Here is a 19,511-nt window from a genome sequence, read left to right on the forward strand (position 1 = left end):
TTGTCTCTTTGGCACATTCCCCATTTCCATTCTCAATTTTATTACAAAACAAACGTCTAAATGATCGAGGAAAACGAGAAGAAAACGTGTAAATTACATGAATAATCTACAGTTGCAATTGTTTATGTCTATCAACAGTCACATATCTATACATGTGGAAATTATTGTTATTGTGAAGAAAAAACCTTCTTAATCCTGAAAAATATGACATTTTTATTATAATGGTCACGTATTTTATTTTATTTATTTACACAGATCAGTAAAAAGCAGGATGTTATCACAAAACCCTTTCGGTATTTCAGTGCTGTTCAGCGCTTGTTGTGTCTATTGCAAGATAACCACATTATGTTTATTGTGTAATGATCAGGGGTGATCAAGAAAATATCCCATTTCGTTATCATAAGTAATTAGTTATAATGATAACCACTGGCTTGTTAATCTGTTCTATACACAGAGAACATCTTCGAGTAATTTTGACTATTATCATAACCCAAATGGAATTCTATTTGTGTTTACTTATATCACTTGAAGAACAAAATTATGCATAATTGTGATCGTTCCTAATAAAAATATTTCGATATAACAAATCAAGGTGTGGTGTATCAATTATAAGTGCATTTCATTAAATACAATTCTTCTTTGTGAAAATTGAATAATATTCCTCCAAAAAGTAACTAATATTAGTATACACTGCTGACGATTTCTGACCTCAAAGAGTATTTATCTATATAATTTATCGTTGAAAATGGGAACAAGACTACAATGTCTAAACGACTAACTTCATTTCAACTGATGTTGCAAAACAAATATACGAAAATATACCGTAAACCTCACAATTTTCAACAAACTTCTTTTCCTGTTTTTAAAAAAAATTATGCTAAAAGTTTGTGACATACCCGTGCATATGTATATAATCAGTACCTCGTTCATAGAATGTAAGTTCAAAAGTTAAGAGGTGAATGTTTCCCTTAATTTTATTCAAATACAAGTAAGTATTTCAATTCCTTCGAGGGGATCAATTATCGGTCACCATTGTCATTTATATGCCAAGTGATCACGTCAAACTTTTTTTCGCAATAGTTGGTTGTAAAACTGCATATAAAAGAGTGTAAGTGACCATTATAATAAGAATAAAAAGGAAAAATAACGATACTAACAGGAAAGCACACTCCCAACTGTGCATTGTTACATGAACTTTAGTTCAGGAAGGAGCAATGTTCGATAAACAAATAGTTATCAAAGGTATCAGGATTATAATTTAATACGCCAAACGTGCGTTTTGTCTACATAAAACTCATCATTGACGCTCAGATCAAAATAGTTATAAAGCCAAACAAGTACAAAGTTGAAGGGCATTGAGGACCTTAAATTCAAAAATGTTGTGGTGTCAAACACGGCTACGGTTATTTATGCCTGGGACAAGAAAATCCTCTGTATTTAAAAAAAAAATCACAAAAATATTCTCAAAATCCGTTTTTCCTTATGCCAGGGAACGTTATTTCTTAGAACAATCAGTAATTAAAACCTCAACATCAAGGTGGACAATTTTATACTAAAGAGGTCCTGAATCCAGTTTGACAGATTCATTCATGCATATTAATTTGTGACTTTCTAACCTAAACCAAATCACTACTATATTTTAAAATTCATAATCTTACATTTGTAATTTTATACTATTAGATGCATGAAGAATGAGCGTCCATAACAATCTAAAAGTTGCTGTCTCTCTCATTTGCTATTTGTTTGTTTGATTTTGTAAACACCAAACAATTATTTTTCTCTTTAGATTTGTTTAATATTTCTTTTAAAGCTTTTTTAATGTCATTTAGTGCTAAACATTTGTTTTCACTCCCTTTCTTTGCAATTGATCTCTGGTGGATGATTCTATCATTACCAATCATACTATATCTCTTTATTTGTTCGATATATGTGATGGGTTTTAATTTTTATGCCCCACCTACGATAGTAGAGGGGCATTATGTTTTCTGGTCTCTGCGTCCGTTCGTCCGACCGTCCGTCTGTTCGTTCGTCCGTTCGTTCGTCCGTCTGTCCCGCTTCAGGTTAAAGTTTTTGGTCAAGGTAGTTTTTGATGAAGTTGAAGTCCAATCAACTTGAAACTTAGTATACATGTGCCCTATGATATGATCTTTCTAATCTAAATGCAAAATTATAGTTTTGACCCCAATTTAACGGTTCACTGAACATAGAAAATGATAGTGCAAATTTCAGGTTAAAGTTTTTGGTCAAGGTAGTTTTTGATAAAGTTGAAGTCCAATCAACTTGAAACTTAGTATACATGTGCCCTATGATATGATCTTTCTAATTAAATGCCAAATTATAGTTTTGACCCAAATTTTACGGTTCACTGAACATAGAAAATGATAGTGCAAATTTCAGGTTAAAGTTTTTGGTCAAGGTAGTTTTTGATAAAGTAGAAGTCCAATGAACTTGAAACTTAGTATACATGTTCCCTTTGATAAGATCATTCTAATTTTAATGCCAAATTAGAGAATTTATTCCAATTTCACGGTCCACTAAACATAGAAAATGATAGTGCGAGTGGGGCATCTGTGTACTGTGGACACATTCTTGTTTGATAGAGCACTTAGTCGTCCCTATTAAACTCAACCAGTTTTTATAGTAAACTAGCGCATAAATTGTAAAATTAATTTAGAAAAAAGTTAAATAGGAACCCTGACAGTTGTCTTTAAAGACTACAAAAAAAAACCCAAACTAGTATTCACCAAGTAAGTTTCATAGAATTAATAAAACAACTAAAGAAGAATTTTATCGTGTAAAGAAACGAATTAATATCTAAACCCTAATATCACAACACATGTATAATCTTATGAAATACATCTATTTAGAAAAAAAATACCAAAAAAAAAAAAATAAGATTTGAAGAACAAAGTTTGATAAATATGTACTCTTTAGCGTATCACAAAAAGCAGAATTGAAATAAATCTAAAAATAAAAACTTCCCATAAATAATTGTAAAAATATATAACAATTAATAAAAAAAGATATATATCCCAGCAATAACAGTGTCGTAGATCAGAAATGATACGTAACACACAATGTTGCAAACTCTTTCAAATGAAATTAAGTCCGAAATACTCCTCACAGTATGAAAACTCAGCATAATGAATCTCTATCAAAATAATGGTCACATGACAATAAAATACGAATCATATGACATTCGCTTTACCTCCAATGCAAACATTAATATTATCAAGCACAAAAACTAATGGTTTTAATCTGTTCTTTGCATGACATATAAGTGTATATTTTATAGGCTTAAGGAATATGAAACGGATACAATAGATACAGCTACACTAAATTTAAAACCTGAAGCATTCTGATTTATATACAAATGCATGGGATTGTGTCGTTAATAGACAAAGTACAAAGTCGTTAATAAAGAAAGTGCACATAATCGTGTTCGTAATAAAGAAAGTGCATGAGATGTTGTCGTTAATATTCAAGTGAAACGAAATTGTTAACTGATCCTCATAAAACGTAGAAATGTCCAACTCTCAAAAAATTGTAACACTCCAGAAACAGCTAAACACATAACTTTGGTATCACAATTTGAAAGCGAGTTCCTTAACTATTGTAATTGATGAGAACAGAACTCTCTTTAGATGAATAAAACATTCATTGCTTCCATATCATTTGAAATTTGAAATAAGTATACTTTTGTAAGGTGTCTTGTTTAAATTAAGAAGCTAACACATATTGTGAACCAAGAGATCTTTAACCGTATATGCCCTACTGTTATTGTTTAGGATTGTTCATCAACAAGACCATAACGTTCGATTGTTCCTTACTCTACACTAACATTCCCATGTTAAATTTATTGAAAATTAGAACATGCATACAGAATGTGGCGGCGAGGTTGAACATGTAAGCGGGATAACAACCCTTCCCTAAACTTGGGCAGTGGTATAAAAGTACAACATAAGAACAGAAGCCTTTTTTAACTATTTTTTAAAGTTTGTTCTTATTTTGTGTTATTACGCTACTGCCTAATGTTAGGGGAAGGGTTGAGCGTTTACAAACACATTCTTTATGTGCCTGTCACGAATCAGGAGCATGAAGTCAGTAGTTGTCATTGATCCATGTCTGTCATATTATTTTCGAAAATTATTTTGTTATAAATAAGACCGTTAGTTTCCTTAATTGAATTATTTTCTAATTGTCAAGTCGGGGACTATACAGTATGGGTTTTTCTCATTGTTGAAAGCCGTACTGGTGCTTATAATTGCTTACATTCACTTCATTTTAAAAAAAAAGTTAATCGAATTGGAGTAGAACAATCGCACTGTTGCAAATTAGCTATTAATTACGTTACGTCATTAGTTAACAATTACAAAACTATTATTAATTAACATTGTCCCATGGGTGTTTCTTTTCTGTTGTTTATCATTGTGTCATACTTGTAACTTGTTTTTTATGCTTTTTACTAATAAACTACATTTGTATTAAAATGAATTTGTTTTAAATTGAGCTTTTGCATTTACATCATGTTTAAAGGGGAACTAGTTTTCCAATTCATGTTAACCTATTTGACCCAAGTTCTGATATTCGACTTATAAGATACATAAACGTATATACTAATAAAAAGAAAAGTATAAAATAAACATTTTATGACACATAAACTTGGAAATATGGACCAGCATTTCGTGCGTTTTTAGTGGTGTAAGCTTTCCAGGATAAACTCTTTCTGTCTTAAGATATCAAATACATTTCTTAGATTTGCAGTACATCGGCATTTTCTAATTACCCATTTTATTCAATAGTTCAACAATCTATTATTTAATTGACTACTTTTAAACGTGATACCAAACCCATGTTATTGTTTTAAACAAAACCGTCCCTTTGTCTCCTGATATTTTAATTTATTTGTTGTCCTTCAGTGTATATAATAAACAAATGAGACAATATCAGACTTCTAGCAGCACTGTAATTTTGCCATATTTGATATTCTTTGAGTAAATAAAATAAATATATTACCTGTTCTTGTTTTACTTTCACCGGGTATATCACCTTTCCAAAGAACAAAGGCAATCTGTATATAGGCGAATCCAATAAAAATCATTGGTAGGAAATACAATAAGACAATTAAGGCAACCTGATAAAATGTTTGTTTGTTTTGGTCCCATCCTGGACGACACGATATCAACAATGAAGACACAAAATCAGGTACCAAACTATCCAGCTGCATGAATAAAATGTCTGGAAGTGCCACACAACCTGAAACCAACCATATCACAATGATCATAATCCTTGCCCTCTTTCGTGTACTTTTAAACGCCAATGGACGGCAGATGGCATACCATCGTTCTACGGCAATGGCGGCCAAAGTCAATACTGAGACAGATATTGATACAGTCTGAAATGAGAAAGAGAAAACAATACTGCAATATGTTCATTAAAAGTAAAGAAGAAAGAACAAAAAGAGAAAACAATATTAAAATGTTGGTAAATATAATATAACATATGTTGTTTATCTTGTTATCAAGTGCAAACTATGGTCTTTTGAAATATTCATAGTTTGTACTGCATAACACTCGTGAAAATTATTCGCATTACCGGTGTGTAGTAGATAGATAATTCACATTTTGTCATTTGGATAAAATATAAACACACAAAATGGTTAGAATAAAATGCTGTACAGAACAAAAGTGAGCTATGGTAACATTTTTTAACCATTTTTTATTTTAGCTTAATTTAAATGCTTATATTTCTCCCCGGATGAATTCATTAGTCTCATTTGCGAAGGACAAGTCTGAACAATTTAAACATTAAGTGAATAAAATAAAATATGTAGTAGGCATTTTTTGCAGGTCTGAGTAAATTAAAATGTATGTTTAAAATGAAACAATTTGAATATCTTCTTTAAATCATATATTGTTAATTTTCACTTCAGATCTTGTGCGTTCTTTTTGTTTCCTGATAAAAGGGGTAATGTGTTGTCTTTTTAAACGCCGAACAATTATTTTTCCATTCTCACCATTTTGTATATGCAAAAATCTTATATCGAGTGCGTTTCTTTATTGAAAACTGCTCATAATTGTAAGTACAGGAAGAAACTAGTCAACATTAATGCCTCCATAATTGACATCATTTTGAGAAAAACATAGTACTTTCATTACAAGTTATGCTCAACTCATAATATTCCTAATATTAAGTTAAGACCAAAGTATACTTTTAGATTAACTATAATGGAAAGATAGTTTATTATTGTTCATTAGCCAATGACTACATTACTGAATAAAATTGCCTTAGTAAACGATATTCGCTGTAATAGGTTTTATTGTCTTTTCTCATGCTGCCAATATGGTAGGAAGTTAATTTTGAAAACATCAAGGAGTTCATTACTTTTTTTTCTCTTTGCTCTAACTTCCTACTATGCATTGAAATCAGTAGTTATTAGCTTTTTGTCTTGTGTGTTATTTTGTGATATTTGATGCAAATGCTCAATAAAAACGCACACCTGTTCTCGTTAGAATAATATAATGTGTTTACAACAGTAAATGAACTGTAAAACCTTTCTCTATTTGTGTCCGTTTTGTACTGTTTTATTCTCACTCTGTGTTAAAATCTTACAGAAAATAATAAAATATTGAAATCGGTAAGGTTTTAAATTGTTTTCAATTTCAAATGACATTTTGTACCTTCAGAATATAAAGAAGAAAAATCTTTAACTTATTGTGTAACTTTCAGTTTCTTAAATGCTATTTGCTGTGGATAATGTTAAAGATAATGTTAAAGAGGAAAACATATTATATCAGTTCATATACTGCATTATTATAATTTGTAGCGAAAACTAAATTAAATTGTAAGAAAGCAAAGACTGATTGTTTTTGTTCCGTTGCCCCGTAATATTATTCATATTAACAATATTATCAACCCTTAAAAAGCCCGACCATTTCAATGGTTATAATAAAGGGTAGTAATTTTGTATATGATAAAATGATCAGTTAGTATTCATTCAACACTTTTATTTGATCCAGAGGCCGACTTGGTATTACTTGAGAAATCAAAAGAGGGGTTGGGTAAGTGGTTTGAATTGCCATATTTTTTAAAGATAGCAACATTACTTAATAATATTATTTGTATTATACAAGAAATCTATGCCTAGTTGTTCATGGACATCTATTTGTTCTGACACAGATAGTGATATATATGGAAGTTTTTAACGACAATGATTGGCTATACAGTCTTTGCACGGTCGGTTAGTGAGGCGTAAGAGAGAAAGACTTAAACTTTTGTCTAGATATTTAATCTGGAAAAAGTAAAATAACAAAAATACCAAACTCATAGGAAAATTCTGAGTCCTTTAAAGATAGATAAGTGATCATAGAAATTTGATATTTTACTTGGAATATTAGTATTATATGTAACTTGTTCAATTATTTTGAAAAAAAAAAGAAAAAAATCTATAAATTTCTCTGTTTTTCACGTTAATGAATTATTAACCAGCCTGAATTTGTACTCTGTGAAACATGTACCAGTTTAAAAAATTATACACAAACAAAGGTACTCTAGCAATATCAAAAGGTCGGTCACACTTTTATACACATTTAGTACAAAAATAAGTTAACTGGTTATTATAATTGTCCAACAAATACTTATCAACCGGACATATAATATTCCTATTAAATCACGCACTTATATAGCACATCCAATGACAAATGGCCGGAGTAAATTAAGTTTCAACGTGTAGGAGATTAAAATTTAGAACAGAGCTTTTATATTTATTAAAAGCACTTTCAGGTAAATAAATGTCAGTAATATCTGGAAAAATCGAGATTACTTTTTCAGAGCAAATGGTCGGATAAATGTCTGAATGTATTGTTAAAAATTATACAAAATGATAATTAGTTTGCTTCTTATGAAGTTCGGCTACGAGATAAAAAGCAGTAAATCGACAAATAGGCAACAGGAGCTGAACAAATTAGCATTATCAGTATATATTTAACTTGGCAGTAATCTAGATCACCATATCAAACATTTTATTTGTCTGTCGTGTATTGTCCTACGGTCGTTTGGATTGTCTGTCTATGAATTCATTTTTGTCATAGTTACTTCCTAATGCATTACATAAAAATTGTCTTCTTTCAAACGAACAGAATAATATAAGTACATTTGTCCTTTCATATCTCCTTACTATCATTAAAAAGTAAAATAACAAAAATGCTGAACTCCGAGCAAAATATAATAAGAAAAGTCACTAATCAAATGTCAAAATCAAAAACTCAAACACATCAAATGACAAAGATTTTTAATAAAAAAAAAAACATGTTTGTGATTTTCATGGTTCAGACATTAATAGAATTAAAGATACGTCAACACTATTCAGAATGTACACAATCAGGAATAAAACTAGATTTATTGTCTATTTTGTATTTAATTATCATGTGCACAAAATATTTGAAGTCCATCTTAAAGATGATGGCATGTTATTGATATACAATAAACGAAAAACACAAAAATAATTAAAACCTAATATCGTGGTTATTAAATCTGTTATTTATGATTCCGACTTTGTATCTTTGTATCCAAGATTGGTTTATTTATGTTTTACATGAAAAGCTATTGGGAAACAAACGGACTACAAATGCATGTTATTACAAAGAGCATGTACTAAACTATTATTGAAACAATAAATTCTTCAACCAACTCTAAGGCAAAAGATAGAAACCACTATTGCATTATATGATCATATAGTTGCCTTCATGAGATGGTTATTTTCCTGTTCAGGTCCCATGTTTTTCAGTTTCATGTGTCCATTTACTTGATGTGATTCTTCTCATTTTTCTTGTTTTGTTTTGTTTGTATTATTGTTTGTTTTTTGTTTAAGGGAGGATAGGGCTTTGGTTAGTTTTTGTTTATACTTTTCAACTGCAAGTAAGTAAGTTGTTATTTAGTGTCAGATGGTGAATAAATAAAGTTTTCGGCCAACTAGGAGTACTGGACAAACAACTATTATAAGTACAATTATTTGTTGTTAAACTCATGGTGGCATTGTAAAAGTGATTAATTTTAAGTCTCTTTGAAAGATGAAAATTTTATTTAGCAGAAATGTAAATGAGAAGAGGTATATTAGTTTTGAAACAACCGTGAACATTGATACATAAAATACATATGGAGATCAACTGTGGAAATCAAACATATCCTACATTTCAGACCGTAAAGATGACAGACGACATTAAATAGAACCGCCGACATGGACATCTAACAAAACAATTTTGCGCCTGTCCCAAGTCAGGAGCCTCTGGCCTTTGTTAGGCTTGTATGATTTTTAATTCTAGTTTCTTGTGTATAATTCGGAGTTTAGTATGACGTCGATTATCACTGTACTAGCATACATATTTTTTAAGGGGCCAGCTGAAGGACTTCTCCGGGTGCGGGAGTTTCTCGCTATTTTGAAGACCCATTAGTGGCCTTCGGCTGTTGTCTACTCTATGGTCGGGTTGTTGTCGCTATGACACATTCCCCATTTTTTTTCTCAATTTTATTAGGTTTATAATTCAAAATAATTGTCAAAATAAAGACAGACAACTGCTAAAAATTTTAACACAATTGTGAATAAATTCTACGCAGACGAGAGCAGATACTTAAAACACTAAATTCGTTAATGGTATCTTTTCATCTTTGTTACATTAGAGTTTATTTTATAGTGTAATAAGCTTTTAGTAATTTAACTGTTTAATCTGGAGAAGATTTCAAAACACAACAAGGGCAATAATCTGTAATTAAATAACAATCGAACCAGGAAGTAACTATAGGATTTCTTAGTTCTAAGCAGGTGTAATAATCCGTAAATCATTTTACTTTCTTCTTTTGCCCATTAATAGTCTTTGATCGGGAAAAATAACATCTTAAAGGATAATTAAAGACAAATTATGTAACACAAAAAAGAATTAATCGACGAACTGCTTTAAAAAAGTAATTTGCAAAGAAAGAAAAAATATGATGAGACGTGCAAAGGTATCTTATCATGAGAATCGATTAATTTTATTATGGTAAGCCCACATATCTGAACACAGACATAGAATACTTGTCAATGTACACATCAGTATGACATTCAGGCACACGTCTACAAACTGATTGAAACTATTCATTGCACATTAGATTGGCGACAAGTAACACTACTGCTAATTTACATTGATATAGCAATAATCAATGTGTTGTACATACAAAAATAAACTTCGGATGTATATTTCACAAACTTAAAAAAAAAATAATCAAAATTCTTCAAAAGTTTACATCATGCCATTTAAATATTTATAACAGAAGTCAACATATATATTGTGATTGTAAAATCTACGTTTTACGAAGATCATGCTAAAATACAATACAGTTGAACATACCACTCCAGAACAACTGACGTTTGTCATGTATTTTAGTGAAAACACATTGGAAGTATACTGATGTTTAATCAATATATTCAGACATATTGGAGGTAAATTCAGTCGGAATCGGCTTTCAATAGTATCAGAAATGCAGTATTTTGGTATCGTTCACTTGAAACAGCTCTGATAAATAATGATCCATTTAGTGACCGGAGATCATAAAAAAAAACCTTCCTGAACAAAATGACACGAATACATATGTAAAGTATCAGAGAGGATTTCGGAGTGGGGAAAGCCACATAAATCGTCAATACTGGATACGTACAAACTTATTTACAGTTTTAGCGTACTTAGTCACTTACAGCCCGTAACAGAGAAGTGATCGAATTCGCGTTTCTTTACCGTCTGAATAAGTTACGTTATCGACAAACTTATTTCAGAAGTGACAATTTAATTTTCTTCATCGACAAAATATTTAATGTGCAACGTGTAAGTTTTCATTGTTTTTTAACACAGTAAAACATTTTTTTATAATCAACCTCTCACTGGCATTTTCATTTTAACGGTAAAACGTTTCTACAATAAACATGACCTCATCGATTTGCTCAATGTAGATATTATATACTGCTTGCACTGTGAATATTTATGGGAATCAACACTGTAATAGGTTTTTTTTCGTCTGATACAGAATACCCCATATCTTTTCTTTTTCATACCTATCTGTTTATTATGTCCCCGGGATTATGTCAATCATACATTGTTGAAATACCGACATGCTTGTACTTTGTCACAGAAAAAAATGAAATAATTTTCCTTCAAATCAAAGTAAAAAATACAAATGTACCCTTTAACATTTAGAATGTTGAAGACAAAATTGCTCTATTTCTTAAGTTATTGACGAATATTTGAAATTTAAACCTCTATACGATGTGATGTACGGCATTTCATTTTATCATTGGTAATGATCCATATCTGACAGAGAAGAAATATTCATAATTCTCAGAAAGTTTTCATAAATATTGTTAGATACCACTAATCGTTCCAACAATCAAGACAACAGAGACAAATATGGAAAAAAATATGAAAATGAAAAGATATGACTTAAGTGTTAGCATGTTCACGGAGACGGCACTCAATTTACAAAAAAAATAGTTGATGTTTTAAGGAACTGTAGAGGTCTCCAAGGTTATGTATAAGTGCCTCCGTTCACTGCACAATTGTAAATTGTCTTCCTAAAGACCAGCAAAAGTAAATGGCACAAGTTCACGTAGTCATAAAAAAAGTCGTATAATTTACGTTATCGAAAAAAAATCAGAAACACGGAATATTATTATATGTGAATCGTTAGGAAATCCGTTTCCCCTACATGTTTTAAAAGTCAAAGCAAAATGTTTTCCCTGATACAAACGTTTTAAGAACCAGCTTTGTGTAACCTATAGACAAATTCGACTGGATATAAGGAAGTTAATATGTTTACTCTGATTTGAAATTATCTTTTAGAACTTTTTTTAGTAATTGAGAACCTATGTTGTTTATGGGTAATAGCTGAAATGTTGCATGATCCCTCAAAATGACAGCAAGCGCAGTGCTACCATTTCGTGTAACAGAAAAATGACGTTAAATTGGAAACGTGCACTATCTAATTCTTCCTGCATTCTTTTTTGGGTAAATGCAAAGTATAACACACAAGTATAAATTAATGCCGTGAGAATCCAATCCAATATGATTTTATAATTAACATATGATATTCAATTTTACTGCTAGTAATTATGTGTTTTTGGAGGAATATTACTGCATTATATATTCAACCCGAGTATGATTTTGTTCAAGCAGTGACATACAATAGCTTATACATGTAGCTATGATACTGAAGTTTTCTTACGTTTTGATCGTCTTATAGATGTGTATTTTTGTAATGTGTGCATCATTTCGTTTTGTTGAAACCAGGACATTTATATTTAGTGGAGGAAGGAACACGCGAATGCAGTTCATGCCGTCCCTAGCATATTACGCTTGTGGCTACGTCAAATTATGATAACGGACAAACTTGCAAGACATTTTCATTAATCCGTATTTTTTATAGATAACCCTGTAATCTAAATGCTATTTTGTGTTACATCTTCAACTTTAACAGTACTTTTTATTGGTATAGTTATCAAAGCCGAAAAATAATCTTCACGAAATCAAATCTCTGGGTTTTTTTTTGCCGTAAAAGTTTTGTGAAGGCATGAAAGTTTAACTCGGACATTTCCGCAAGACATTGCAAATCTATTGTTTTGAATTGAATATGTAGCTCAATTTACTTTTCAATTCGAATTTTGGGAGCTTACACTTAGTACAAAACGATCGTGCTTACAATTTAATGAATTATTTGTCAAAATTTTATTTTTGAACTGAAATATTTCAAGTTTCCAAATTAAAATTCGGATGGGACATTTCCATACATCATATTCTTTTGAAAATATGTATGCAAATTTTAAATGGAGACAGCCATGTTAACCAATACTAAAATATATTACGGATTACAAATGTGTCGAGGTTTGTGATTGGATAACAACACAGAGATGTCAGTATATATTCAGAAAACTGCCGGGGTATATACGACGTTTTTGTCCCCAATTGGAACCTCAAAAACGTCATCATAACACCGGTTACTATGTGACGTAGTCAAAAGCTATCAGACTGTCAGAGGCTCACTGAGGGAAAATAATGACGTGCTTCAGTCAATAATACATTTTTGATACAAAATCACGCAATTTACACTTTTAATACTTAAATTTAATGTTAAAAGTGTTCTTATAAATTATTACATACACGATAAAATTATGTTCACAGCAAATTAGAAAATCCTTCACGTATGCCGAACATATCAGGTTGGGTTTTTTCAATATATATGTGTTGTCAACAAATACCTGCACTGGAAAATAACATTAAGTCAGGGGTAATCCGTAATATATGTGTAATTCAGGTCTCAGAAAGGGTATATACTGTGACATTCCCGGCTTAGGGCTAATATCACCTTCGCCTTCGGCTCAGGGGATATAAACTCTAAGCCGGGAATGTCACAGTATATACCCTGTCTGAGAACTGAATAACATATAATATCACGTAATAGAATGTTCATGCAAAATTTCGAAGAGCTGCGTGAACATTTCGCGAATTTTTCGAGTTTTATGTTTCGAGTTTGTTACATGGGACAACGCTAAGTAAACATTTTTCGTATAATCTGTGTCTTCCTTAGCCTATGAATATTATATTTTTATTCTCTCTCTATCATAATGTGAAAATTTAAGAATCAATTTTTATTTTCATGTATAATTTGAAATATTTATTTCAGCATTTCTATAAAAACATTTCCGTCAAATATTTACTTAACGCTATTTTTCGTGGTAGTAGCAATATCTATTATTCCACTGCATGTTGATTTTGATAGCGAAATCAACATTTGATTGGTTGAAACTTTGACACGTGACGTCGAACAAAACTTCATATTCACCTCTGAGTATCATATTCCCCTCTGACATGTCGGGACTAAATCGTGCGACGTTATGCGCGGTTTATGTACATAACGTCTTGAACTTCTTATTTTCTAAATAGCAATAGCAAATATCATTATCGTGTTCAAATTTATTTCAGACGTTAAAACAAAAAGACTAATTAAATAATCAATGTTTATCCGTACTGTTTATCAATATGTATGTCGTGTTCAGTAATAAAAACAAGCGAATAAGTCTGAAAAAATGCCGGTATGCAAACTAATATTTGAAGTTCAGATAGTATACAAAGCTTAGGCAGTGGAATAAAACATTCATTTCCCTTGGCCCCGGGAGATATGAAGATTTGTTCACCCTCGAAAAATCATATTTCCCTCGGGCAAAGCCCTCGTGAAATATGAATATTCTTGGGTGAACAAATCTTCATATCTCCCTCAGGCACGGGAAATAAATGTATAACGTTGCGTCATATTCTAACAGAAGTAGAAATACGTCCTTCCTTTTGTGTAAACATGCGAGAAAACATTTTAAAGTTATTGATTGAATTCAAATCCATAACACATACGGTTCACATTGTAGTCCGAAAAAAATAAATGACTTCATTCCTATCAAACACCTTTTTAATTGTTTACTAGTATATTTCTTTTAGTTTGGGGTAAAATTGTAAAGGAAATAATACTATCTAGACCACGGTGCATAACCATAACGGCCACTTCTGGCGGAAACGGATACTGCCACCAAAACCAACGGAGACTTTCGGCGTTTTTCCTACGATGTACTCAGACGACGATCCGAATAATGATGATTTAGACAAATCTGTTAGGTAAGTGATACAATTGCTGTGTCCACGGAATCCTAGGATGTTTTTTTGTCATCTAGAAACCACTTATCCCAACGAAGATGTATTCCTTATATATTTGATTAGCATTTTAAACTAGTGACTTTGTTTTGTGCAACTCTTTTCCCACCAAAATGATAATTATTCCCGCTTTAATTAGAACAGTATTAGCCATACTTACATGGTTTCGACGTAAAATTTCTTTTGTTAATTACATTTTGTGCATAATTCAAGATTTGAAGTCAAACTCCTTCCTTTTCAAAATTATTAGAAACGGACCCTTTCACCTAGATCAAATTACTGGAACCGGACCCATGTCAGCTTTATTGCAGGCACCGGACCCTTAATGATGTTTTGTTTTTGCTTTCAGGAAAAGGAAAAGGAAATCTGCATTATGGTTACAAAAACCAAAAAAGTATAGTGGCAGTATTAAAAAAATAATCAGCAAATCAAAGGTGAAAACTCCTAAAAATATATTTGATCCAAATGAAAATAAATTAAATTATGCGCCCTTCAAACGAAAGCCAACTAAAAACATAAGACAGAGAGGGAAGAAGAAATTATTTGGACCAAATTCCACAGAACAAATTGTTAACCAGATCATTGAAATTATTCCTGCAGTAGTTTGTAGATTGAAGAAAGTGAATCTTCTGGGAGACTTTGTTATACTCTTAAATCTGATAAATCAAAATAAAAAGCGTATAGATACAACAATACAACTGTACTCCATTGTCAAGTCCGGTACATATAACCATAGAGCTATTTCTAGTCTTGTCAATGAAACCTTCTTTGGTGAATTAAGCGACATGGAACCAACTCGTCTTGGGTGTCCAAAAGCTATATCAATTCCTCGTCTGATGTCAACAGTAACCGAAATCTTTCACTACCGATGTGACCCATCAGAAAGGTAACATTATAATTGTTTTATACTTGACTAATAGAGAATCCACGTAAAACCAATATAAAATACCATAACAAGCATAACAAAATAGCAATCCAAAGATACCTATATCACTGTTAAAACTAAAATAAAAAACAATAAAGGTCATTCTCATATTTTCAAAACAGAAAACTGGTGTATAGGGTCGTTTCTCGATGTATTTTTGCAAAGTTTGTGCATGCATATACTTTTTTTGAGAAGCAAATAAACATGTTAAGATGAAGAACAATTGCAGATGTGTTGCGAGTTCCAAGATGACCACCATATCTGAAAATAGTTTTAAATAGAACCCAATGCCAAAACCACACTTATTTATATTGTGTGACACCGCAAAGTCCGTGTGAACCAAACTTTCAGAAATGGTCCTTACAAGGTCTTCTTGGAGAATTGTTCCGATGACCCTGCCTGTGATTAAAGATGGCTACCATTGCTGAACTTAGTTCAACATAAGATACTATGAGAAAATGGCTAAAATTTCTTCTTCTTTTCTGAAACTAATTAGCAGCAGCAGTAGTTTGCAGGTGGTAAACTTTCAGATCGGTTTCTTTTTACTTGGTCCCAAATATAAGATTGCTTTCATCACAAGACAATTCTGGTTATAGGTTTACATTTTGTTCAGGTAGGTAATCAGGATTCTGGGGGCCTTTGGTTTCCTTTTATTTTTTTTTAATTTTCCGTATTTTTTATTGATCTTTGTCGTTGCTCTAACTTGTTTAAGTGGTCTCTGTCTCTTCAAACTACGTGTATGTTAAATAAATCTTATGTTATAATATAGATCTAGTCATTAGCAAGTGAAATATGGTTTGAACTTCCAATATGAAGAACAACAATATAACTGTCGTTCATTGTCAGTAGTGAATGGCTTTGGCTAATTTAAAGTACATATATACTATACAATTTCTTACAACATGAAAGTTTAGACATTGTGTTGATTTTGTAGGTCATTTCGAATGAATACAACAAGGAAAGCTGTCTACCAAGAGGTACAACTAGTGGATAATTTTGTTCAGCCGGTTGATGTCAACATGCAGGATGTTTCTTCTGATCTATACTTGAGATCAATAACATTACGGTATATCTCTATTTTAAGGGCCAAAAAGGGTACAATTAAGCATTTTCTTGGTTTTCGCACTATAACTTTAGTTTAAGTGAATAGAAATCTATGAAATTTTGAAACAAGCTTTATGACCACAAAAGGAAGGTTGGGATTGATTTTGGGAGTTTTGGTTCCAACAGTTTAGGAATTAGGGGCCAAATAAGCATTATTCTTGGTTTTCGCACAATAACTTTAGTATAAGTAAATAGAAATCAGTGAAATTTAAACACAAGGTTTATGACCACAAAAGGAAGGTTGGGATTGATTTTGGGAGTTGAGGTCCCAACAGTTTAGGAATAAGGTGCTAAGAAGGGTCTCAAATAAGCATTATTCTTGGTTTTCGAACCATAACTTAAGTATAAGTAAATAGAAATCTATGAAATTTAAACACAAGGTTTATGACCATAAAAGGAAGGTTGGGTTTGATTTTGGGAGTTTTGGTCCCAACAGTTTAGGAATAAGGGGCCCAAAGGGTCCAAAATTGAACTTTGTTTGATTTCATCAAAAATTGAATAATTGGGGTTCTTTGATATGCTAAATCTAACTGTGTATGTAGATTCTTAATTTTTAGTCCCGTTTTCAAATTGGTCTACATTTAGGTCCAAAGGGTCCAAAATTAAACTTAGTTTGATTTTAACAAAAATTGAATCCTTGGGATTCTTTAATATGTTGAATCTAAAAATGAACTTAGATTTTTGATTATTGGCCCAGTTTTCAAGTTGGTCCAAATCGGGGTCCAAAATTAAACTTTGTTTGATTTCATCAAAAATTGAATAATTGGGGTTCTTTGATACGCCAAATCTAACTGTGTATGTAGATTCTTAATGTTTGGTCCCGTTTTCAAATTGGTCTACATTAAAGTCCAAAGGGTCCAAAATTAAACTAATATTGATTTTAACAAAAATTGAATTCTTGGGCTTTTTTGATATGCTGAATCTAAACATGTACTTAGATTTTTATTATGGGCCCAGTTTTCAAGTTGGTTCAAATCAGGATCCAAAATTATTATATTAAGTATTGTACAATAGCAAGAAATTTTCAATTGCACAGTATTCAGCAATAGCAAGAAATCTTCAATTGCACAGTATTGTGCAGTAGCAAAAATTTTTCAATTGCACAGTATTGCGCAATAGCAAGAAATCTTCAATTGCACAGTAGTGTGCAATAGCAAATATTTTCAATTGCACAGTATTGTGCAATAGCAAGATATTTTCAATTGGAGTTATCTTTCTTTGTCCAGAATAGTAGTTGAATCAACTTAAATCATTGTTTTATACAATATACAATGTATATTCACTTTTACTACCAACTGATACATTAAAACAATCTTTACCATTCAGTGATAACAAGCACTTTATTTTACATTTTAATATTTTATGATGTATTTAAATGAGTAGTTATTGTTGCAAACTCCACTAGAAATTTAAATTGAGATCAGTTTTGGAAAAAGGGAAAGGGGGATGTGAAAAAAAATGGGGGGGTAAATTTTTCTCATTTCAGATTTCATAAATAAAAAGAAAATTTCTTCAAACATTTTTTTGAGAGGATTAATATTCAACAGCATAGTGAATTGCTCAAAGGCAAAAAAAAAATTTAAGTTCATTAGACCACATTCATTCTGTGTCAGAAACCTATGCTGTGTCAACTATTTAATCACAATCCAAATTTAGAGCTGAATCCAGCTTGAATGTTGTGTCCATACTTGCCCCAACCGTTCAGGGTTCAACCTCTGCGGTCGTATAAAGCTGCGCCCTGCGGAGCATCTGGTTTTAATCAATAATAGAATTGTCGCCAAACCAGGATAACTTGTATTAATAATTCATCTAGTTTCATCATTTATTTATTTTTTTCAGATGCATTTTTTTTAAAATCATTGTGAAAAAAAAACATTTTTGTGTTATCATAAAACATTCATCAATTAAATTTAGACCATACTTACGAAATAGAAAGGATTCGGTTGTGTGTCAATGAGATAAAACTAGCAAAACACCATTATCTTGGATCGCAGGATGACCTTCAATAATGAGTATAATCCTTATACGCTTTATATTACAAAGTACTAAATGGCATCGAAATATTAAATACCAATTTTCACAAACCTTGTACACTAATTGTTTTATCAATGTGTGTTAACTTGTTTCACTATTCATTTTCCAGAGATCATTTGTTTGATAAACCTATACGCAGACGAAGGAGGCAAAGGACGACCAAACGTTCAGATGTATCCAAACCAGGCGAGGTTGCAAGAGGATGCCTACCAATCAAACAACATCACAAGACCGATGAGAGTAAAATCCTTCCAACCACCCGACTTGGAATTGATATGAAAGATCTAGACGGGAAATAATGATCATTAAAATACATGTATCACTCAACAATTATTTCTCTTTTTATCTGGTAGATTTATTCTAGAATACCAATTTGAATGCACTTAATATACATATTTTATCTTATCAAGAATAAAATGCAAAAAGTCGGAAAATGTGATACCCAAAACAAAAAATACCCGAGAGTGAAACGCCAAATATTCAACTAAGGACAAAGCAGCTATGTCATTAGGCAATGAAAACATATATATTGTATTTTCAAATAATTTTATTCTCAACAAAAAAACAACATGTATTTCAACAATGTTTAACAGCAACAAAAAATGTCGGAATAATTGCTAAACCCTGAATCAAAGAAACACAATTTTAAAATGTAAAGTCGTGCACAACCCCTTTATGCAATAACACAAAAAATATATCAATAAAAACAATATTTTCAGATAAAACAAAAT

At 31.3% G+C, this 19,511-nt stretch overlaps 2 protein-coding genes across 4 annotated transcripts in view; one reads left to right on the top strand and one right to left on the bottom strand.

The window, feature by feature from the left end:
* LOC143052265 (orexin receptor type 2-like) overlaps positions 1 to 19,511 on the bottom strand; it is a 98,073-nt gene that overhangs the window by 14,783 nt on the left and 63,779 nt on the right. For all 3 annotated transcript variants that reach the window (XM_076225276.1, XM_076225256.1, XM_076225265.1), the window contains one exon: positions 5,017 to 5,395. In XM_076225276.1, coding sequence (XP_076081391.1) covers positions 5,017 to 5,395 — 379 coding nt within the window. The remainder of the gene's footprint in view (positions 1 to 5,016; positions 5,396 to 19,511) is intronic.
* On the top strand, positions 14,553 to 19,405 carry LOC143052279 (uncharacterized). The gene is made up of 4 exons (XM_076225287.1): positions 14,553 to 14,681; positions 15,067 to 15,603; positions 16,577 to 16,708; positions 18,890 to 19,405. The coding sequence occupies exons 1-4, from the start codon at positions 14,632 to 14,634 to the stop codon at positions 19,077 to 19,079; spliced, it is 909 nt and encodes a 302-aa protein (XP_076081402.1). The 5' UTR covers positions 14,553 to 14,631; the 3' UTR covers positions 19,080 to 19,405.

Source organism: Mytilus galloprovincialis, chromosome 1 (assembly GCF_965363235.1).
Source record: "Mytilus galloprovincialis chromosome 1, xbMytGall1.hap1.1, whole genome shotgun sequence".
Taxonomy (NCBI): domain Eukaryota; kingdom Metazoa; phylum Mollusca; class Bivalvia; order Mytilida; family Mytilidae; genus Mytilus; species Mytilus galloprovincialis.

Excerpts from the sequence above, each read along its gene's own strand:
- LOC143052279 (XM_076225287.1), top strand. The coding sequence starts at position 14,632 with ATGTACTCAGACGACGATCCGAATAATGATGATTTAGACAAATCTGTT. Across the intron at positions 15,604-16,576 it reads CGATGTGACCCATCAGAAAG|GTCATTTCGAATGAATACAA; the intron begins GTAACATTATAA and ends TTGATTTTGTAG. Across the intron at positions 16,709-18,889 it reads TTGAGATCAATAACATTACG|AGATCATTTGTTTGATAAAC; the intron begins GTATATCTCTAT and ends TTCATTTTCCAG.